Genomic DNA, 24,632 nt, shown 5'->3' on the forward strand with positions numbered 1-24,632 from the left:
TTGTGGAGACTGACTAGAAGTATGCAATGTTCTGCTGTGTTTTTAGATACACTACGAGCTTGTCATTCCTCCCTCCTGCTCATATTTCCCCCCACAGCATACACAAGTGAAAACATTCAATGAAGTTGGTCAGCCCAATTAAAGTTATTAGAGGGCAATCTACATACTTTCTTCCCCAACTGGATAACCTTTTTAAGGAGAAACACCACAATCTCCCAACCAAAACCATTTGCAGCAGCCTAAGTAACACTGAGAACATTCCAGTATACCCAGTAAGTAATGTGGGGAGAGAGAGGGTGTAAAGGCAGGGAGAGGAGCTATGACATGAATTTATGGAAGCAGTTACAAAAGTTCAATGTGATAGCAACAAGAAAATTTCTCACAAAAACAACTTAAAATGACTTTATTTTTTAAGTATATTAGCACAATATTTACAAAATTGTTTCATAAATAAAAACATTTTCTTGGGTAGAGACTATAGATCTATAGATATTTAAAATGTCTATCTATTTATATATACACACATACGTACACACACAGATGGAACCATAGAGTTATGAACAACTTTGGTTTTAAATTACTGGTGGGAAAGGGCTGGGTGTAACAACGACTTTTTAAACTCTTGCTTTTAAATTTGTGCCTACAAGAAATCCAGAGCAGAGCCCTTAACACAACAGGATGGTGGGTTTCTCCCATTTCTGGGGCAATTGACTCTGCAGCCTGTCCACGGCCACCGAGCTCCTCGTGTTTCGGCAATGCCTAGTAAGAGCTCAGCCTCATCCCACAGTGACACAAACGGGTTCTACTGCAGTTTGCTTTACAGAAGTTAACATAAAGCTATTACACATAATGGTTTTTATAAGGCAGAATACCTCAACAGAATTCCAGTTGGTTTGGTTTTTATTCCTCAGCTGCTCAACTTTCAACTTGACAGAGGGAATCGCTAGTTATAAATAGGGAGCTCTGCATGGTACTTAATCACGTAAATTCTTACACTGAATTGTTAATGGAGAGTTATCTCCCATCTTTAGGCAGAGATTGCTGTGATTATGCAAAAAACTGTATCAAAAGATTCATATATAGGAGCTCAAATCTTATTATGAATACTCCCACTGACAAACGTCAAGGCATGAAAGTAAGTGTAAACCATACGTGCTTCTTAAATGTTTTATCACGAGTAACACTCTTCACGTGGCCAGTTCCACTGATTTTAGTGAGGGCTGGACTGTGGGTTCAGTCCTGCAGCCCTAGCAAGAGGACTGTTTCTGAAAGTAAATACTGTGCAATCGGATACCTCGATTTTATTTTGTTGAATTATTGATGCCAGGTGTCTGCATCGAGACTTGGAGCTCAACATGCAGAGACTTGATTCTCTGCAACATGCACCCACAACATGGATATGAACCTTAATTTGTAACTGAGACATGCCAAATTACTCAGAATCTTTAAAAACGTGGATTACATTACTGTTGGGCAACAGCTTTCCAAACGAAGTTTTAAATTGTTAGGAGGAGAAAACCATGTGTGCCTTTGAAATATATTACCTTAGTACTAATAGGAGACAGTGTGAAGATCTCTACAAAGTATACTCAAAGTCCAAGAGAAGCCAAATATATTGAAACAACTTTCAAAACAGTTGTAAAACGTGGTAAAATCTCACGGAATGTGCAAGTCCTAGAAAACTGATTTTTACCCGTACCACTTACATATATACAGAAACTGAGCCTCCTTGCTTCCCATCAGCTCCTCCTACTTATCTTCTATTTTATGTATTTGTGATGTAATGGCAGCACCAGAAACTTGGGTCAGAAACAAAATAGCTCCTTTTTCCATTCAAGAAAACAGATTTTAAAACTCTGTCAAAAATACACTAAATAGGACAGCTCCCATTTTTATGACGCACCAATGAGTTTTACAAATTCACTAAGAAAATCTGAAATTGCTTCCAGTACCACACACTGCACAACATGAACACACACAAGAACCACATTCAGCATGAAAATTACTAGCTGCTGTGCTCCGTAATTCCAGTGCTGAACTAGGCTCACACAGCTGAGCAGTTTCTCGTCAAGGAATACGGAAGAGGCACGGAGAGCTCTCTCACTGGACTGAAATATTGGCCACCAGAACGTACATGACTACTGCCCATGGAGAGGAATACTACTGTTTTGTGGAATTAGAAGAACTCGGTTAATAACTTAAGGAGAGCTGGGAGTAAACTTTGTATTTACGCAACTTTGTGTATGAGCATTTTATTTATTTTTTTATAAAAGTTTTGCTGAATGTCAGAAAAGATGCATTTGTAAAATCTCTACTTCCTGCTTGTATCATAGACACATGACCATACCTTGCCCATGCACACAAATAAAGAAAACAATAGTCTAAATGGTATTGCAATCTTTGGGCTGAGCAGGCCCATTATCAAAGCAGTGACTAATGATAGTTTTTGAAAATAATACCACTAAGGATTACTGCAGGGAGACCCTGTAATGGGCAAACAGTGCTTTTTATATTCTCACCCTCAACCATACCATTTATACCATAACATGAAAATAAAGATTACATGTGGGCAAACACACATGTTCCTCGCTACAGCTTCTGTGACTATAAAATTACATCATTTATATCAAAAGCACTTTTGCCACACATGCAAAACAACTAATTTCCTGAATTTCTTCTCTTTGAGTAGTGCATCTTCAAGGCCACGGTGTATCAACAACGGTGTACTTTTCACGTATCACATAACTCCGCAGTTCTGGGAATTAAAAAAAAAATAAAAATTGTTTGGGATGAGCAACAACATTTTGCACTGCCTTATCTCCCTTCTGATCAGTTTTGAATGCAACAGACTGGCAAATATCTATTTGTTTCCTGATCTCAAACTGCTGCCATGAAGAACAAGCAATAGTCACTTCTGAAGCAGGAACTACTTTCCACTCCTCCTACTTCAGATTGTAATAACCGGTATACATTTTATCAATGCATCTAGAAGACACCAATGCAGTTGGCTTTTGTACTGCAAAAGTCCTTGTATTCCTATTGGTTTAGAAAACAATCCTATGGCACGTTTGGATGAATCAGGTAGTAGTCATAAGTAACATAAACCTAGCAGTATATGCTATTTGTAAGGAAGCCTGTTTTTAAAAATGAACTGATACACCTTTTTCCAATTAGGCCTAATTAGTACCTCATTTATTGTCGCATTGCCAATTCATGCCTTCTAGAAGTGGCATGATATAAAAATATTGCAAGGAAATTAACAGATTTAGTGACCTTATTCTTTATTCTGACTAGTAAAATGTTGGAATTTGATGCAGGAGTACTAGGCTAAGGTCTAGTGATACCTCACGACAAGCTTGCTCATTTTCCAGGAAGAAACAGAAGTACCAATAGTATCAACGTGTGCTCTTTTATCCTATTCCCATGAAAAGTACATACAGCTGAATAGAAAAGATCAATGAAAGACTGTTTTCATTTTCAAACTTGAGCATCTAACGTAAAATTTAAGATCTTCAGCTTAAATTTTAAGCTCTCTACAATCTGAGCAGGCAAATTCTGTTACTCTTCTCATGGATATGAGCTGCAAGAACCAAGAATCTTTGCAAACTTGGCTACCCACTTTAGGTACCAGTTTGGGAATTCTGGGCCAAGTTAATACAGTCCCTTTCATTTCATGGCTTATTATAAATTAGGAGTCTATTTACACGTAGTCGGTGTTGCAATCCTACAGGCCGTTATAAAATTAAAAAGGACTAATCCCAACATTGACATTTCAAATCGGAAGAAATCTTAAGTTAGGCCAGGACACTGCAACAACATACGTATCTGTTTACCACGTTTGGTAGATCAAGCATAAGCAACAGGCAGAAGCCACAGTGCACCTTTAGATCTGGAAGTTCAAAACTCGGGTTTGTCAAAAATAAATTGAAGTTATTTAAGCAGTTCTCAAATTATTATTAAGGTGTGTTTCAGTTCTGTTTCTTTTTAAACACTACTATCTGACCCTGGAAAATAATAAATTAAGTGAAATCTGATTGGAATACAAACAAACAAACCCCAGAGAATTTAAGTAACTTCTAAAGGCAGGGAGGGGGAGAGAAAGTCTACTTTTAAACCACTTTCCTGTGAACTTCCATGGGAGATGACCAATTAAATACATAGAGAAGGCTTAGTTATATTAACAACAAAAAACAAACCAAAACCCAAATACAACAACCTACCACCAACGAAACAGTCCATGCATCTTAAATACTATATAAGTATAAAGGAAGCATATGAACTATTTGACTTTCCACATTTGATCAGAAACATACTATTTAATAGTACTCTCACTGACTCATCCTCTTCACTGTTTAGAAATACACATTTTTCCTCTACGTATGTTACAGAAAATATCTATGCTTTCCTTTCAACGAAACATAACTTGAATATGAACAGCACCTGCACTGAAACCTGTCCTTCAAGTTTCATCATACTAGCACTGGGTAACTCTAAACATCAAAGCCCCCAAATACATGTTAATTAAAATAAATATCTGGAGATATATTTGGACTTACCATCATTCTAACATCACTCCTTTTGCATCTTAAAAAGCCAAGCAAATGGATTAGTAATGAGCCAAATAGCAAGAAACGCTTCATAATTAATATTTAGGTTAATTCTAAAATTTGGATTACTTGCTACTACTTGGCATGCCAATTAGTGAACAGAATAGCAAAAATAAAAATAAGAATTTCAGTCATCCCTTTCTCAAAGCATATTTGCCCCTTCTTAAGTGCTATCAGAGTAGCCCAACACCATGGCAGAGTTCCTCCAACCCAAAGAGATACTGAAATAATACAGTGACAAGGATAGGTTTTGCTATAATCCTAAGTATTCCACCTGTCCCCTCTTTTCCTCTTAAAATTGGGACATTTGCAAAGCGAAGAGGGTGGATATAATATACTGAGATATTAGATTTGTCCTAAAACAGTCAAACAATGCCACTGGCTAGCACAACACAGTAACGGAGAACAGGGGGTCTGGAGCTGCAGGCATAATTTCATCAAGAGACCAAATTCTTACTGACTCACAGAGCCACATAAGTTGACATACCGATCTGCCATCTCAGTGCTGTTGTATTGAGAACTACAATTATTTTTTGACCTTTCTCTATAATTAATCCCTTCATTAGAAGATAAGCCTTGAATATCACCTACCATTTAGTGGTTCTTCTACAGCTTTCTGCAAAACATTTAAAAATATATATATGTATAAAAAGCCTTCATGTTTACTTTTGGCTCGCCACAGTTAAATTACTCTAATTGACATATACAGTAAGTAGTGATTCTATGAAAATGAAGAAAGCTGAACATTAATAGAATTAATGACTAGAGTTCTGAAAAAAAAAATTAAATCAATCAGTAACTGCATTCTCCAGATTATTTTTCCCCCACTGTAAATTTTTCCTCAGATGGAATACCTCTAGGTGGCAGCAAAAGGCATGCAAATAGTACTTTTAAGCTCTAAAACCTAACTATTATTTGTGTGATTTGATCAATGGTTAGTAATAAAGTAGCATGACTAAAAAAAAGTAGCCAAGCAATCAACTGTAATCTCCTCAAAAGGAAATACACCACAGTTGTGCATTTAGTCTGATAGACAATCATCAGAAACAACACACGCAATCTACAGAAACATTAAAAAAAAAAAAACAAACCAAAAAAACCAACATTATTTGGTTAAGATGGCAGATTTCAAAATACACATCTTTTCCCCCTCAGGCTCAAAAAAACCCCAACAAAACAAAACAAGCATCATTTTGTAAGTGTGCCCCAGTGTCAAAATTAAGCACTTCACCGATATTAATTTTTCCATAGTCTTTAGATTACACAGAATCGAAGTGTATTTTCAAAATTACTTCACACCTATATATTGCCTCAAAGTACAGCAATATATGCTGAACTTCCCTTGAAGGAAACGAACAACATAGTAACACACTTAATCTTCCACTAGGTCTTTCTGTCACTTACATAAATTCATGGGCACAAATTACTGTCACCTGAATTCCTCTGTATCTGTCCCTCCACTAACTGCAGCTGGAAACCCCATATTTTTAGTGGCTGAGATTTCCAATGACCTCTAAAAGTTTCTTTTGATTTTATTCCTGTCTCCAAATCAGAAGGTACCGTGGTGTTCACTACTACATAACTCTGGCTATTTCTTTATTTGTCACATCCTTGCTGCAGTATAAAAACACCTTGTGATGAGAACAGCTCATAAAAAGAATGGATGTTATATAGCATGTAATAAATGTAATAAAATAAAAAAATAAAAGCATTTAATAAAGGTTATTTACAACAAAAAACTAAGTTTTAAAAAAAAAAACAAAATCTCCTCCTGCCCTGATTACTTCCATTCTACAAGTAAATATAAGCGTGTTAGATAAGGACAAGATTGCATTTTGAAAGAAGTGTGTCCGTAATACACTTCTCAGCTTATTTTTATAACATAATAAACCTCATGAACCTCCTCTTTTTTTATTTTTTTTAAACTCCATGCACTTATATTCCTTTCATAAGTAAGGGATCAATCCTCTGAAATGCTTAAAATGAAAATGGATGAGAAAAAGGAAAAAAAAAAAAAAATTCTGTTGTCCTAACTACAGTCAGCTCTCCTGTCCCACTGTCAGAAACCATCTTTCTTCAACAGTTGGGTCTCAGGCTGTTGACTGAAGAGGACGTCTGAAAATGTGTCTCAAATGATGGCTGCCAGCCAAGAAATGGGATGACTTAGCATTGCCATGCTCTCTTGGCTACAAGGAAATTTTACTCTACTTGCTTCTGCAGAACTCCAGACATCAGGCAGTTCACATTCATGGATCACTAGAAAGCACTGCGTAAGTCTATGAAAATGACTGGTTTAGGAATGATTACTCTAGAACTCAAACAAACTGACTGAGAAACCTTCTTTAAAAAAAAAAAAAAAAAAGTGCTTTTCCATTTGTTCTGTGTGACCTAAAGACAGACACTCTGCTTTCAGTTAGTCTTATCAAATTAAGGGGCATTATAGTAAAATAAGAAAAGAAAAAAAGATCGAGGCTATAGGACCCATATAGCTGGGAATTCAAGAGAATATTAAAGGGTTCTGGTATAAAAGACAATAGGAAAAAAAAACCTAAGTCTTTGGTTTAAGCCACCTAGATAAAAAAAATCAACAGTATTCTGCACTCACCTTAATGAAAAAGCATTTTCCTTAAGGTGAGCAAAAGGTCTTTATAAATTCATGTCAAAGAATGCATTGTAAAAGAACACCAAACTTCCCTTCACATCCACCACCTTTTTGTGACAGCCCTTGAAACTCCATTTGGGCACAACAGTCGGAGTAGTCATCAGGTAAGGGTGGCAATTACAGTACTAGACACACTCAATAGGGACAATGAAGACCACCAACTCACTCAACATTAGACATCTGTTACACAGCCAGAACTTTTGCTTGCTACCAACCTGGTCTGAATTCGAACTAGTGAAGAAAGGTTCAGTATCTCACTACAATCCCCTGAGCCATCTAGTCACCCCAAATTTATTAATTTTAAGCTTACCCCTGGACGAGGATGATCTTTCATTCTGGAACCTAGAACAATTACAAAAAAGTGAGCAGGCAGACGAATAAATGTCATGATCAACTGAATGAAAACATCTACTGATGAAACTTGGAACAGAATAGCAACATAACATTGAAGCTTCCCCTATCCAAAACTACTTAATATGATGATCTGCAAATTCCTAAAGCCCCTAAGCACTCTTGTGTTTACGAACTGAATACTCTTATCACGTGCAGTTTGTGAATTGTCTCACGCATTCAGCTTTAAAAATTAATTACGCTACACACTATTCTTTGTGCTTATTTTTGGTGTGCTGGTGTCTATCCCAACAGCCACATTTGACTTCTTCAGCCAGCATAATCGAAATGCAAGTTCAATATTTATGCATACACACAGTAAAGTCATATATACTGGTAGCGCAAAGCCAATAAAAATTACTTCTATTGTTGTTAAAAGGCTTGCTTCACCTCTGTCACATTTTTCACTCATCTTTGCCTATGTCAGACATCAAATATTAGGCATACTGCCTTAATTTCTTCTTTAATGGAAGTGCTCCCTTTTTGAGATCTGGTGAACAGACCAGTTTCTGAAACAAAGTATTACTATTCTTTGCTCCTGGCTTTTAAAATTAGGCATTATAAAAAACAGGATTCACTAAAATGAAAAGTGTGCATTTAAACCGTTCTTATTTTAACCTACCTCGAACCAGTGGAAATCATAGGGCAGACTTTGCTTCTTTAAATTCTTATTTCAATAAACTTTTGTCTGCACCATCCCATAACCCACTCCATAGAACCCTTGAAATCCTTTTGCTTTCTTCATTCTAAGCTTCAGCCAGCTAACTGTGTAAATGCAGAGCTTAAACAGTAACATCCATCCTACAGTTGAAACACTCTTACTTAAGAAACCTGGCAGTGTTGATCTCAAGACAGTTTATTATGATAACCTGTAAATTTCTTTACTCAAGATTACCCACAAACTCTCTGAAACAAGGCCAATATATACAAACAACTTTTCAGTATTTTTTTTAACTGTGTAATTGTGAAATCACACCTTATGTTCAAATAAGCTGTTTACCTCTGAAAAGTACAATAGAGAAAATTGCTCTTCTGAATACTGAAGTGCTAAACTAAAAAATAATGCAGAATATTAGGTGCTACTTACCCATAATAAACACGTAAGCCAGACTAAGCAAATTTGCAATAGCCATAATAGCTAAGCCAGCAACGACAACAGACCCATGTATCTGAGGACAAGCTGTTAAAAGCACAATAAAAGAAACTGTATCATCTGACACAAGTAAAAGCACAAACTTTTATTCTCAGATATAACTGAATACTAAAATAAATAACTGATTAATTTCTCTTTCAAAGCTATCTTTATTCTTCTGTATACGTTCTTTAATGACACAGAGGCATTTACTTTTATCCTGTATTTATCCTGCTTAGCTGTAATATTCTACTACAGTTTAGCTGTTCTGTCATTCACTGCAATTGACAACATTCATTAACTATGAAATTATTTTAAATTTAAAGTTACATCTTCAATCCCAATTGTTTGGGCTATAATTGCATTAGATTACAGAATACAATGCTGTTACTGACAAAACAGGGTAAAAAAAGGGAAGAAGGGAGCAGAATATGAGGGTAGCTCTGAGGCAAATCCACCACAGATAACAGGAATGCTTCATGTTTATAGGGATATCACAGAGCAGGAACAGGCTATTAAAACCCAACCATAGTTGACAGCAGAAACTCCTTGTTCTCTGATCCTTGTTTCCAGGGACGTGTGAGCTCAACCTAGGATGAGCTATTTCTGCTGACACTGGAGGGTCATTGCGCTAAACTTCCAGAGGTACAAATAACATCTACTGTATAAGACCTGGGAAAAAGTCACCCTAAAAAACTAGGGAGACTTTCCATTTGAGAGCAGAATAAAAATATCCTCCATTTTGGATTACTCTAGAGGATTAATGCTTTACCAGAAATCTCCCATCAGTTTATTTTACTATTACATTTGACAACACGTTGGTGTCCCTTACATACACTTCTGTAAATACTAAGCATAAAATTAAAACCATAAATCCACTGAAAGGTCTATCATTTCACTCAGATTAGACAGACCTTTAGAAACCACTTTAAGGAGAAATAGTTTTGCTTAAATCCCCAACCAAATAAACGATTAAAATTAAGGCTGTCTCTAAGAAACAATAAGCCAGGGATATAAAGTGCTTCCAAACATGAGTATGTATTCTCCTACTAAATACACTGACAAGGATGCCTAGTCCTAAATTCACCCTGTTCCCTGCTGTGGGCTTTTTCTGGTGGGCAGAGGGGAAGGCAGGCAGGAGACATAGGAGGGTCAGAGGCAGGGATAAGGGGTAGCGCTGTGTGCAGTGTTTAGTTGGTGTTCCTTTACAACAGTGACTGTTTTTCAGTGCTGAAACAGAATGCCCACCACAACCAGACTTAAAACAGCCCAAGAACACTTCCAAGTTTACTGTCTCTGCATTTGCCTTCTTAAGCTGTTTCAACGGTATTCGTTTCCCAGCAACTCAGTTATCAGTCACATACAAGCAGAGATTAACAAGGAATTTCTGATTTACTCATTGAACATGAGAAAGTTATTATGACTCTAGTTTAGTTTCTAAATACCCTAGGCCTCACTAAGAATAATAGTAATAAAGGTCAACATTGGTTATAAGTGACTCTTCAGGGCACTAACTGTTGGAAAATTAAAACAATTAACTTTGTTTTTTAAGCAACTGTTCACAGAATGCAGTCATGCTGCATGTAGGCATACTAATGAAATTTAAATTGATATATGTAATACTGTCCTTGGGCTATTCTTCTTTCACCAGATAAAAGAGCATTAACAGAGTAGTCCTAAAGTACATTTGCAGAAGTTACTTGCTTACCACTCAATGTAGTGAAGCCATTTCACAGCATTTTAGTGTTACAAATAAGCAAACATCAGGTATAGACAAAATTAAAAGACTCTTTTACAAAAGATAAATTGCTTACCTGAGACACACAGTGCAAACCCAACAACAGCAATTATATAACCAAGAATTTGGAAACCTATCAGAGCAAATGTTGCTTGTGGCAGACTATCAAAAACTGGGAAAAACAGAAAGAGAAACAAAATCGCAATTTTTAAAGGTTAACTAAAGAGATAAAAAGGTAGATCATTCACATAAAGCTAGAAATCATATTCTCCTAAATTCCAGGCTCAGCCAGCCAGCATAACCAAACAGCTACACAACTCACTCAGGGCTCTTGTAGGTATACACACACACACAACCTCCCCCCCCCCCCCCATATGTATATATAAATAAAATTATAAATAAACTGTAAGTAGAAAAAATGAAATCCACACATTCTTAGAGTTAGTTATTCATCCCAGTCCCAAGACTTAGGAAGGAAGAGTAGGAATCACTCAGATGTCCTACCCTAAATCTCATTTTTCAAGCAGGTAACTCATACTTCTTCCCTGAAGCAACTTGGCCAAACAAGCACAAGTTAAACATTTTGTTTTGAGATACTATAAATGTCAGGAACCCAGCATGCTATCCTAACACCTATTTATTACAGAAAAGAAAAAAAAAAACAGTATGTAGATTGGGGGGTGTGGGGGCCAGGAGGCTCAGTTTTTTAATCAGTATGTTTTTGAGCTACTGAATAAATAAATACTCACCCATTCCAAACATAAAGTATTGAAGCGGTACAAAAATCACAGCAGGGACAACAATTAGGCCAAGACCAGCTTGATTCTGTGCAGTATAGCCATCTGCAAACATTTGTATGGAAATTAGTGAAACAGAAATCTTTGATCAGCATAAAGCACAAAGCAACAGAAGTAAATCATTAGTATCATCAAGTTTTTAGGGTCCAGAAAAAACCTCACTGAACACCAGAAGGCACTCCCTAGCCCCTAACATTCACCCAAGGGAGCAGGGAAGAAAATAGAAATAAATTTGCAGTTTGCATTTCCCTATGATCACCTGAGGGCCTGACAACCACAACGCTATTTTTATTGTACTCTATAATTTTTTTTAATTTTAAAGTTAGCAGATGGCAATTAATAGTTGGTACTAACTTCCACACTACCGCATGGAAGAGATTAATTTGCGCTCTTATTCCCCTAAACTAGGCAGGCAATTTTAATACACTTACCTTGGACAAAAAGAACAGTGCCTACAACAGCAGCAACTGTGGAGATGACACCTGCTACAATAATGCCCATTCTCTTCTGAGGAGCAATTTCATATTTTAATGCTTAAAGACAAAACAGAGACAGAGAGGAAAACAATCAGACATACAGATTGTCTCACTAAAATACAGATTTTATGATTAGGACTGTTGTCCTAAACAAATAAACAAAGTCCTAAAAAATTAGAACTATAAATATTACCAAGATTTTATTTGTTTTCATTGTTCGATATAGTTAATATGGCTTACTCAGATAAATGAAACCTGGCACTGGTGTTTTAGTCAAATTCTTAATGCCATCTTCTATGCAATTCAGGTGATATGTTATCAAAAAAACATAGGAGATGCAGTACTGACATTTGAATAATGTTACAGTGAATTTGTTACTCAAGTGAGTGTCAGACAGGGATTTAGAAATTCCAGGTTTGATTCTCTTCCCCGTGACACTGTGTGAGCTCAAATGTATCACCTTTGTCCCCAGTGGAACAAGGTGATGTTCCCATCTCACCAGAATGCTCTGCGGATGAGTAGATATGGGATGACCTACATGTTCAAATGCCATAGACAAGACTAATCTTCAGTAAAACTGTACCGCTAAATAGCTGCCATCTCAGAAATGGTGGAGGGTTTCAAAACAGCAGCACTTCAGCAGTCTTTGGAAAAGAAGGAACAGTACAAATACAACATCATCATAAGCTGAGTTTGTTTCTGCCTAATACACTGTTAAAACTAAGACACAAAATAAGGCAGCTCTTGCTCCAAGCTTGAAAATTAATATACCAACAATCTTGGTATATGTTGAAATTGGTAAACACAAACAGAGAATAAATATTGCAAGTAACTTCAAAAAGGAAAACAAGTAGCACGTACAGAATTAACATCCCACTTACATGCACTGCGTAAGCACAAAAAAACATACCACGTGGATACAGTAAATATTCTAGAGGGTACATATGACAAAATCGTTAATAGTATCTTATCTATGGAAGGGTTACAGAATATCCTCTCTTGTAAGTAAAACTCTGTCTTTCATCGTATTCACATTGTCTAATGCAACAGGACCCCAGTCATACTCCCAAGTACTACTGTCATTTAAACTAAAACCTTATTTGGAATAGTAGTAATAGTAAAAACTTCCCACACAGGTGTACCGGAAATTCACATTTTTTCATATTATAAATATGGTAAATAAAGAAAGCAAGACATGAAGGCAAAAATAAGTAATGGATAGGCTATACTTAAATCTTAAAAGCCAATCCTGTAAGCAAAAAAAAAAAACAAACAAACCAAAAAACCCCACCACAAACCAACCAACAAAAAAAAACAAAAAACAACCCCAAACCCTCCATAAAACACAAAACCAAGAAAACATATATTCCCAAGAGTTACACAGAAAAATCAAGCCCAGCTAAACAAACTATTTAAAGTTATACTGTAGCATTGCTGGATTCACAGGTTAACTAAATCAGTGCAAATTAAAGGGGGAAAAAAAACAAACCAGCCAACCAAACAATAAAACCAAACAGTAACTACATCCACATTTATTAAGTTAGAGGTAGCACGATTACTTTTCCCCAGAGGTCACAGACCTCACAATAAGTGCACAGATGCAATAAAATCCAAGCAGGCTCAACTTAGTCCTGCAAAATGACAGTGCTTCTCCATGGATGTATCAATGCTTATTTCAGGACAATTACTACTTTCCTACCAAAATGCTAAAACTGTTAAAGTTCTGCTATGAACGGAAGGCAATGACAATTCCTGAACATATCAGAGACTCATAAACTATTATGAACAATAATGAAAATCAAGAATCTAACACCATGGAAATAAAATAATTTAAAAAATGCTTATCAGTTGTCAACGTCTGACCAAAGATGAACCTTTGAAGAGTCACATACCACTTTCAGAGGTTCATGAAGAGGTAATACAGGAAATTATATATAAATGGCTAAATATGTATGTGATTACTATAAATCACTCTGAGTGTGATTTCTTTCCACTTCTTATGGACTTGACTCTAAGCGGAAATTTTTCATTTTTTATAAGTCTACAAATTGAAAAAGGCTGAAAAAAACCTCAAAGACTGATGTAACAAATTGCAGCACAGGGAACCCTCTGAAAGATGCACACTCTACATTGCATACACATTGGACACCAGTGTATAAAGAACATCTAAGGATGCCTTACACTGTTGAATGTATTGCCTCTGAAAACTTTTAAGAAAATCATTGATGTGTTATATAATAACTCAGCCAGTGCTAAAAGACTAATGAACAATTTTACACTAAGAAGAAAGCACTATCTTTCTCTAATACTGATTTTATGACCGTAAAATGAAACGTGTTTCTGCTTCTAATGATTCAGTGTCATGGTGAAAAAATAGTGAAAAAAAGCTTCCTTGTTCTAACCAATTACAATAGAATTTATCAATTATAACTGACAAAAATTACACATATGCAAAAAAGTGCCGGCAGCAGAAACATCACCACCATATGGCAAACTAGCTCTAAACACAGACTCTTTAGGCTGCGTGTCACACCTTTGTCTACAAAGACATATATTTGCTACAAATCTTAGCCCCAGGAAGCAAGCCCTGGCCTCCAAGGAAATAGAGCAGACTGGCCTAGACCCCACTGCTTAGGGTTAGACCCTTTCAACACAGTGCCTGTGTCCACACTGCCTGACTGGGGCACCATGTGGCACACTGAAGCCCCAAAACACCCATCTTTTTGCTAAGTTCATGTTTGGTTTCAGTTCAAAGGTCCCAAACTCTGCAAATGCTATGCCAGACTAGTGCTTTCATAGCTTGATGCCAAAAACATACGTTACGTGCCCTGAAAGAGCACAAGGCTCACTGAAAAAGGAAATGGAAGACTATGTAGCACAAAAGAGTGTAGCTGGGTGTACTCTTATTGATCAAGCCCGTCAGTAACAGTGCTTATTAGGAACTACCTTGAGAACAGTATACAAGTTAACTCTCGTGATGTTAGCTGATTCATGCCAAAAGAAAGCCCAGAAATAAATGTACGTAACACAGTGTTGATGATCAGGAGAGGATTCCAGAGCAAACCAAACACCATGTCATGTGACAAAGCAGACATACCATGCCTCTCAGTATTATCTGCATCAATTCTACCAGACATCTTTTAAATGTAAGCACTGTCTTTCATCTTACACAAATGCTTTTATGCAAGCGATTTTAGGACAAATCAGTAACTGCAAAGAATCAAAGAGTCAATACTTACCAATAACAATTAACTGAGCTGAACACAAAATAATAACTAAGAACAGCAACGCTATGATGATAGCTCTTTCCACTAGAAGAAACCATGATCCTAGAGAATAAACAAAGAAAAATGGTAGGAAGAAAATAAAAACTGAGGTTATTAGCTTTACATTTATCGCTCCTTTTAGGCTATGCTCTAGGGGCTCAATACTCAATGTAATGGTTAGCATTAAGAGTTATAACAGGCTAAGAAAGCTATGACTTCCACCTATGTGTTTTTCACTCCGATCTTGTGTGTGTGACAACCTATTTTTTTGGTATTTCTAGTTACCCTAACATTTTCCAAACTGGAGGTCTTAACCTCCACTGCAGCAGAGGATATATTTATGCTATTGTCTGGCAGTAAAAGCTAGTTAGCTTGTGGAACTACAAACAGCACAGTAGATCAGAAAAATGGTGTATTTAGGCTAAGCAGGGAAGCTGGGCAAAATATTAAAAGTCCAATTTGATGCTTCCCCAGCTATTCTACCTCCAACTGCCGTAATTCTCGAAGACATCCAGGTGTGTGATAGGGAATAAAGGAGCTAACCGCAGTGAGAAGGAAACACTGCTTTGTTAATTTTAGAAATCACACATTTTCCTTTAGGTCTTCCCACCATAATCCATTTAGCTTTTCTTCTCCTGCATCTTGGATACCATAGGCTGTTCAGTCACTCATGCTATAAGACCATGTAAGCCATCTTCCAACATAAAATTCTGAAAACGTCTCCACTGAACTAGAAAATGCAGTTGATTCTTGCATCTCTGCTCATAACTTCATTTAGACTCACTCAGTGGAGTCCAAAGTCTCCATTTCATACATTATACTTGCCACCCTTCCTCTGCCTGCACCCTTGCTTCCAGAGAAATTTCTAATCTTCATTTAGACGCATACTCCTTGCACTTACTTTCCATATTTAAAAGCTGTATCTTCAGCTCCAGAAACAAGGAATTAAGTAGCAATACATCACAACTCTCAATGCCATGTAAATAAATTGAGGACAGTTTTAAATTCACAAATTCCCCTCTTCCCCCTCCCCCCACAAGGTGTTACAGAAGAAGATACTGTGGTTAGAACATAAATACAAGGCAATCACAAAACATACTAAAGGCAGAGAAATGGAGGGATATCTGTCAACTTCCTTATCGGCAAAATAAGCCTAATTTAATTAATTAAAGGAAGGCTTTTTGCTTCATTTGCACTTTCAAAAAAGCAACTAATATTGAACAGTAACTTCAATGCACAGTTACCATTCTCTAGATTAGCCAAATCTTACAGGCAAGTCCCAGCAATGGTAACTGAGAATTATTAACAAATTGAAAGTATCTACAAGCACAGACTTAAAAGAAGCTTCACTTCCTCTGCAGCATTTCCAGACGACACTACCAGATATTACAAATAGAAAAAACGCAGCCACATAGCCTAGTATGTGCTAGGACTTCAGCATGTAGCATGAAACCACATATGGTCCAGTCTCCCAAGTCTAAAAGCACTTATTGTATGGAAATCCTTGCAATACTGCTGGTACGTGCAACCTACAAATAAGAGAAACAGCTGAACACATTTTCCCTGTAATACATTTCCCTTACTCTGTTGTTTCATAGCAATAAAGTAAACTCCTGGCAAAAAGTATTATTTTGAGAGCCAATATAAGGAAGTCAGTTCCATGCGGGCAGAGGGAAGGGCAGTTCCATGCGGGCAGAGGGAAGGGGGAAAGAAGAGAGAAAAGAGAAGAGAGAAAATGGAAAGGAAACAGGTGAGGGAGAGAGGGGAGAAGAGAAGTGAAAAAGAGGAGAGGGAGGGGAGGTGAAACTTTACAGTCACTCTCCCGTGAAGATAACTCATCAGGAAAGAGTGTGCCCAAAGTCAAAGGTACAAGCATATAAGTCTTGCTCACTCTGATACCCACTTCCTATGTGAACCCAGGAATTCTGTAAAGTGAGAATAGTTGGCTCTTACAAGACTATCTTTGTATAAGCATAAATTTGAACATATTAACAGTGACAGCACGAATGCATTGCTCAGAAATGACAGAGTGAAGACTGGTACAAGATTTCCATTATTCACTAACCCTTCTCAAAACTCAATTGCTACACTTTCTTCTATTAGCTTATTATCTCAAGAGTCTCTCTAGAACACTGAGGAGCAAAGAACAAAAAATTAGGCAGAAGAATTTAAAGAGAGAACAAGCAACTGGTTTACTTTCAGCTAAACCCTGAAACATAGGACAAAGTTTTACATTTTCTAGCACATACTTTCAAACTAATGTGACCTCGCAACTATAAACTCTTCACCAACCACATTTTTCCTTTGGTGTTGGGGTACTTTCCTCGCCATAAATGACAACTAGAAAATGAAATTAGAAAAATTACATCAGTTTCCTGCTTTGTAGCCTTTATACAGTTTTCAAAATTCTAAACACAGAGAAAGTAAAAATAAAACAATAAAATGTGCAATACAATAAAACGATTCTACTACATGCTCAAGCATCGTTTCCTCGTTGCCACCGAATGGCAAAAGCAGTCCAAAAAGGCTAAGGAAGAAACTTAAGAGAAGGAAGGAAACTGCCTATACCTTTTCCCTCTTTTTGCATTGTTCTAAGAACCAAATGATTTTGTAGCAACCTCACTCTTTCAGTGGCTGTACCCCTCTCAATCCATTTCAGGATCACATTTGTTTTGCAGTATATATGGCTAACTCAATAATTAGACCCAACTGTGAATTACACAGACGTTTGCAGCAGAACACAAGTAACATCTGTCTGAGCTTCATAAATATTTTAATGACGAATGAAAAAACTAATAGCAAGAATGTCCTAGGACAATTCTACAGTGCAAGGGTAAGACTCCATGTGCTAAGCACATGTAACACATTCAGTGCTTCTGAGAAGCTTTCCAGAAGCAAGAAGCAAGTCTCCTGTGCAGAAAAGATAAACAATACACATATGTTCAGTGAAACTGTCACTTCTGCAGAATACTAGACAGACTGCACATGTACAACAGATCCCATTACTCAACAGCTGAGGCGCTAGAGCACATGGGCTGCGTCTAACAAGATAAGGTAAAATGGCTCACTAAATGAGAAATTCATCACTTAGTCACCATTATTTTAAACATAGTCTTCTGAAGACGACATTTAATGCTAGACAACCATAACACGTTACCATCTAGTAGCAGCATTTTCAACCTCACTGGAAAGCTGCATACGTTCAGATCAAGTTTTGGAGCTCCTATACAGAATTTCTATTAGTTCTATCTGCAATTTTTCAGCATAGCTAAAGCTCACAAGATGCAATTCTTCAAAGAAAAGATCTCTGCAGCCACGATGATTGCTGTATACATCTCAGTATCACAATGATACCAGGAATATCTTTCAGTATGTAATGCAATAATATGAGCATGCTAAAAACATCATCAACTATGTAACCTAAAAGATGCGGGAAAGCACATATTTTACTATACTAGACAACTGATCCTCAGGCATTATTATAGACTAAAAAATGTGTTCAGATCTTTCCCACCAAAGCACTTCCCTATAACTTAATCTAAAATAACTCACATTAGCATTCAAATTAGAAGGCTTGGGTGCTACGTTTTTTGTATTTTCAATTGAAAGTAATACATTGTCATATTCATTATTTTTCTGTTTCCCATAGGATTTTGCGTGTTTTCTCTCCCAACAGATTCTAAAACAGTGGCAGGCAACTCACCTGAGTATTTCCTAAGTTCAACTCTTGTTTCTCCTTCTCTGTTTGATTCTGTTACTTCACAACTGTAATTTCCAACAACTGCTTCTGCACTGTTAAGCCTTAGAGAGGCAACACCCTTGGGTAAATCCGCCTCAGATACAAAGTTAGCTGATGGAACTGCTGGATCTCTTAAAGACTTCCTTCTTGCTCCATCAAAAGAGAAAATTCTTTTTCCTTGTCTTTTCCACGTAACAAACATGATATCTGCATTGTTTTCCTTTAGATTAATCACATGGCAAGGTAAAATGACAGTTTTATTACAGTCATTTTTTTCAACAACATCTGTCACATTAAACATCAACTGGGCAGAACCTATAAAGAAAAATGAAAATAGACACATTCAGAATTATTTCTTAATGTAAAAGAGAAGAAAGAAAAATGAATTACAAAACATCGCTTGGGAAAAAAAAAACACTCTCCTGCGAAACCAAAAAAAGAAAATCATGCTTTAAGACAATAACAAAAGAAGGAAAAAAAGCATTATTATAATTCTACCACTGACCCTCTATGCAGATTTCGCTATTTTCACATCCATTTAATGTATAGATACCATAACCTATCATAAATTGAAAAAAAAAAGAAGTAACAAAACTTTGGGCTGCCACTTACTTGGACGCTTCCTCTAAAATGCCCTATGCAGAAATACTGCATTAAGGCCTGGTTTCTGCAAAGCATACACATAACATTAACCACAGGCTGTCCCACTGATGTTCAAATTTTTGCTGCTGATCACAGGTATCTAAAAATGGAGGTCCAGGCATCAGTTCCACACAAGCTTCCTTTATAGTTTGTTAACGAAACAAGTTAAAATTCTACTTCCACATTTCTGAGAGAAGGCAGGCAGGACAGCTTAGTCAACAAAGGTTTGTCATTTGTTCCTTCTTATCTCTGAAGGTGGAGCCAAACACCCACAGGTTTAGATCGCTTCTTGCAAAATCTCTCTTTTCCTTTCTGATGGAGGAGGTGCACACACAATACCATATATTAAATAAACTTATTACTTACTTAGTATTTAAGTGTATACACAATAGAATTGAAAATGGAGAATTTTTAAGAACAAGTAACCGTTGTGATTAATGCTACTAACAATAGCATTCAATGCAGGTAATGAAAAATCACCATCACAGAGGATTATGTTATCACTGCTGGTTTTTATCATTTTTCTCCCATGTTGCACCACAGTTCTAAAACAGTAGTACTGACTGAACACTGTTTCAAGAAAGACCTAAATCCTATGCCAAGATTTTATCTGAAATGAAGACCCATTAATCATTCCTTGAGAATACCAAGAATTGTAACATCAGTATTTAAATACCACTAGGAACCAGAAGAGGTTAAGCTAACTTGACTGCGAAGAATTAAGGCTTTGAATCCCTTATTTTCTATACTTTTGCACTTTTGTGTGAAATTGTAACTTAGTTTAATAGCTGTCCTAGTAGTCATTGTTCCCCAGAGTCCCAGTGGCATTAATCACTCAAAATGCTTGACTATATTCACCTGATAAAACCAAATATGGGAAATGATACGTACTGTAAAAGAAGACCACAACCTCTAATACTGTAAGCACACAGACTTACAAAGTGGAGTACCTCCAGTGACTTCAGAGGAACTACTGGTATTCGCACGCCTAAAACAGCTCAGAATTGTGATATGTATTCAATGACTAAATTCAATCAGGGAACAGGGAGGAGAGGAAACAAAAAAGGAAAAAAAAAATCAATAAAAGTTGTGTCACTATTTGCTGTAGCTCAATTTTTTCAAAGCAACAGTCTCAGATCAAATTTAAAAAGCACCGATCCTTGAAATGTTAATTTAATATTCTCACACAAGTCACTGGATTACTACTGAATACCAAAAGCTTATAATAAACCGACTAAATGCATTATGCATGACAGCACTTAACAATGAAGAAAGAATTATTCTCTGGTTTACTCATTTTGCTGCATTTTTTAAACTGTATCTCAAAAAATAAAAGTAACAAAAGCAGAACAAAGGGAAACTGTATGGAAAACTGTACCCAAACCCCACACTAACAAAAAATAAATGCACAGGATTAAAAACTGTAGTGCTTCAGAGGTTCTTCCTGAAATAAATTTCACATTTGCTTTATTTTAACACTACCTCATGATTAACGGTTTCCGAGTGTGGGGTTGCTGGGGTTTGGGTTGTGTTTTTTTTGTTTTGTTTTGTTTTTTTCCTTTAGAGCTAGTACATTTACACTCTGTAGGAAGAATTATTCTCCACTGGCTCAATCACTGAGAAAGGGGATTTTCAACTAAAGGAAGCAACTATATTTCAAAATATTTTAAAAAGTAAATAAAAAAAAATCTTGAAGGAATTAAAACAAATTGGCCACGATTTTCTCATTAGTATTAGCACAGACTGGCAGAGCGCTGTAAATTACTGATTCTACTGGCTTGCTGTGATGTAGTCTATAAGAGCTGACATATTTTGCCTGAAGCCAATTAAGAAATACTCATGTGAACTGCTCCACCAGCAGAGTGCTGGGGAAATAACGAGCAGGCTGCAGACAGGCACCAGCAGCAGCACACAGGCACATATTTGCAGGTTTTGTCCTCTGCAAATCTGACTGCTTTAGTGAGTAGAAGGGGTTGCGTGGCTGCCATCTCACTAAAAGGAACGTGATTGCTTATTACAGATGACATTTCCACTATCAACCTCCAACATTCTGACAAGGAAGTCATCAGAATGCTTCAGCAATAGTTGCCAAATCCTGCAGGCAGTGGACTACTAGGTGGGCTCCCAGCCTTAAACTTCCTCATGGATCATCAGCTTAGAGGCGTCACGTAAAGGTGACAATTTTAGAGCCTTACGCTAAGCAGTTTGGGGGGGCCGCTTCTGAAGAATATGCACTTGTGAAGCTGCCACAGAAAGGCTGTTCCAAATTATTGCTGCAGTGCAAATTCGGGAATGCTGCACATTATGTCAAAACTGGCTAAGCTTGGTAGCTGCACCTGATGGATACCTGCACTTCTCACCGACTACAAAACACGCCTGGGCACTCAGCATTTAAGCAAGTCTACTGCTAACTCAGGAACCCAGACATGAATTTAGATACTAGCTTTAAACATGCAGGTGTTGATGTGCTGCTTGCGGACAGAAGAGCACTTGCACCTCAGTGAAAAGTGCTGCAATCTTTTTAATTCTCCCTCCCGGGGAGGGGGGGGGGGGGGGAAGTTTCTTCTTGAGGCACAGCAAAGTTGTTAGATTGCGAGATGTCATTTACACATCAACGACACCCAAACTTCTTTTAAGATCAAGAAATGCCTTCAACTCTACAGCAGACGACCCGTTTGATCATCGCTATTTCTTCAAGAAGGGACGTTAAGCTAAGCTGCAGCGTTAGGCTGATGGTTGGACTCGATGGTCTTAAAGGTCCCTTCCAACCTAGACAATTCTGTACTAGGCACAGGAAGACGAGGATCTCTGCGCTGGTCACGGCGTGCCTCCCTCCTCTCCCCCGCAACTTCTGCAAGCAACCCGCCCCCGGACCCGGGGAGGATGAGGGAAGCGGAGGAGATGGAGGAACACCCTCCGCCGCCCCGCAGCGGATGGCGAGCTACAGCTCGGCAGGAGACCGCAGTCCCCCCCACGCCTGCTGGCACTCTCGCTGCTCGGCGGTCACCAGCGACAGCCGGGAGCTCCGGGCAGGGGCGACGGGAGCCTCCACGCCGTGCGGCGGGGGCTGCTGCAGGGCGGGCAGGTGCCGCTCCGCTCGCCCCGCGGGACCGGCCGCCTCACGTCCCGACACTCCCCCACCCCTCCCCCCCCCCCCGCCGCGGAGACACCCGCCCCTCCCTTTCCCGCGCGGCCAACGGCCGCGCGGACCACAGGAGACGGCTCTGCCCTCCTTCCCTCACACCCCCCACCTCGCCCCCCCCCCCCCCGCGGGGCTGGTGGAGCGCCTGCACCAGGACTTGCTGGAGGCGGAGGGGTGGACGGAAGGTGTCCCGGGCCCGGCTGCCGCGGCCCCAGTCGCAGGGGTCAGAACGACGAAGAAGGGAGGGAGGGAGGAAGGGAGGGGAGAACTCACCGGCACCCACGGCACTGAGCAGCACCCAAGCGGCCAGCTGCCACATGACGGAGCGGCGGCGGGGAGCGCGGCCAGGCAGCCCGACGGCCTCCGGAGCTGGGCGCCGCAGCGGGCGGGCGGCTCGGCGCAGGGGGCGGGGCGGGGCGGGGCGGGGCGGAGGAGGGGGCGTGCCCCCGGCGCTGATTGGCTGCGGCTGCTGGCGCGGGGGAGAGCGACGCGCGCGGCCGTGCTCCCCGCCTCCGCTCGGCGCTGGCGGGGGAAACTGGTTGCTGGCGGCCGTTGGGCCCCTCGTACCCCGCCCGGCGTTTACCGGCAGCGCGGGGTGTCGCTGTTGCTGTCGGCGGGGGCAGGCTCGGCTCCACGGGGGGGGAGCTGGCCCCTTTCCTTCCTCCTCCCGGGGAAACCGAAACAGCCTGCGGGAATAGCTTCGACAAAGCTCGGGTTTTTTGCTTTGTTTTGTTTTGTTTTGCTTTGTCTTGTTTTAAGTAATTATCAAGACATATTTTCTTTGTCCGCTTCAGCTCTGGGGCCGTGATGTTTTGTTTTTCCCTGCATGCACAGGGGTGAAGGTGGCGTTTTGAGTAACGGCTGGATAAAATGGCTGACCGGCGTGGCCGGCGCTGCCAGGAGGAAGGCTCTCAGTCTATGCAAAGGGGAAGCGTTGAGAGGGCGGCTCCCGCTCCTCTTCCCGAAGCGACTCCCCCATCGCCTTAGTGATTTCCGAACGCGGTCAAAGTCCTTTGGGGGAGGGAGGGGGTTACGTTCCCGCCAGCAACGCTTAATCCCTCCCTTCGCCCCAGTTCTGTGGCGGCTGACCGACCCGGGAGCGGGCAGGGCCACAGCTCGGCGGCGGGGAGAGGAGAGGGGAGGGAGGGCGCCGGCGGTTTGCGTCTGCCTTTCCCGTTAATCACCTGACATTGCACTTGTAAATAACCCAGGGGCGGAGAGCGGAGGGGTTTCTCCTTGTCGTTAAAAGCCCCGTGGAAAACCTGCCCTCGACAGTGGCGCGTTTGCTTCTGACAAGAGTGAGCTCCGGCTCCGGCCCGCCGAGGGAAAGGGGGGGGAGGGGAGGGGAGGCGCCTCAGCCCCTCATGCCAACCGGCGGCTCCACAGCCCTGGGCCTCTCGGTGAGTTATCGGGCTGATGCGCTTTACGTACGCTGAAATGCAAAGTTTTCAAAGACGGCAGAAAACACAGAAGAATTTGTAAGTATCTGTTGTTGCCCTTTAATTAAAAGCGAGGATAAATGCTCTCTTTACCTCCTTCCTACGTCTGCAGTAATACACACGTGACTCATTTCAGCAATGTTTCAACAAACGGTTTTTTTCTCAGGAAGTAGCCCTCAGGACTTTTTTTTTTTTTTTTAATGGTAGAATTGTCTCAAAATTTTGGATCTGTAAATACTTGCATCCTAAATGCATACTTTGTTCTCAGGCATACGTGTTGGTGAAGCATTAAAAACAAAAAAAGGACTGTTAAACATATTTGAGGAATGCACACAAGTGCTTACATATATATAAGTGTTTTTACAAGTCCCAAAGTTCAACTGAGGATGAAAGCCAGGGCAGAATCAATAGTCTGTGAGAAACTGAATTTCCATATTTTTATAACTCACATAGGTTTACTATATTTTTATATTTTTTTTTAGCTGCAACATTAATATTGGCTTGGATGATTCTTTGGTTCTTTGTCCCCCCACCGCCCCTAGGTTCCTGAGACTATTCTTCTAAATTCTTCCCCAGCCCATCCTTAAGTTATTAACGGACAT

General features: G+C 39.3%; 1 protein-coding gene across 1 annotated transcript; it reads right to left on the reverse strand.

Annotated features, from left to right (window-relative positions):
• Positions 1 to 392: 392 nt before the first annotated feature.
• Positions 393 to 22,957, reverse strand: CD47 (CD47 molecule). Its single transcript, XM_082496034.1, has 9 exons — positions 22,865 to 22,957; positions 18,772 to 19,122; positions 15,042 to 15,131; positions 11,758 to 11,859; positions 11,279 to 11,371; positions 10,606 to 10,701; positions 8,747 to 8,839; positions 7,580 to 7,611; positions 393 to 2,755 (listed from the first exon to the last, which is right to left on the reverse strand). The coding sequence occupies exons 1-9, from the start codon at positions 22,908 to 22,910 to the stop codon at positions 2,738 to 2,740; spliced, it is 921 nt and encodes a 306-aa protein (XP_082352160.1). The 5' UTR covers positions 22,911 to 22,957; the 3' UTR covers positions 393 to 2,737.
• Positions 22,958 to 24,632: the final 1,675 nt, after the last annotated feature.

Source organism: Vanellus vanellus, assembly GCF_965231255.1.
Source record: "Vanellus vanellus genome assembly, chromosome: 1".
In the NCBI taxonomy this organism is placed as follows: Eukaryota; Metazoa; Chordata; class Aves; order Charadriiformes; family Charadriidae; genus Vanellus; species Vanellus vanellus.

What these genes read in the sequence shown, in the direction of transcription:
- CD47 (XM_082496034.1), bottom strand. Translation starts at nt 22,910, where the DNA reads ATGTGGCAGCTGGCCGCTTGGGTGCTGCTCAGTGCCGTGGGTGCCG. An exon ending in AGCTCAGTTAATTGTTATTG is followed by an intron (nt 11,860 to 15,041) that starts GTAAGTATTGAC and finishes TTTGTCTTTAAG; the next exon opens with CATTAAAATATGAAATTGCT. An exon ending in ATACTTTATGTTTGGAATGG is followed by an intron (nt 10,702 to 11,278) that starts GTGAGTATTTAT and finishes TGTTTTTCCCAG; the next exon opens with TTTTTGATAGTCTGCCACAA.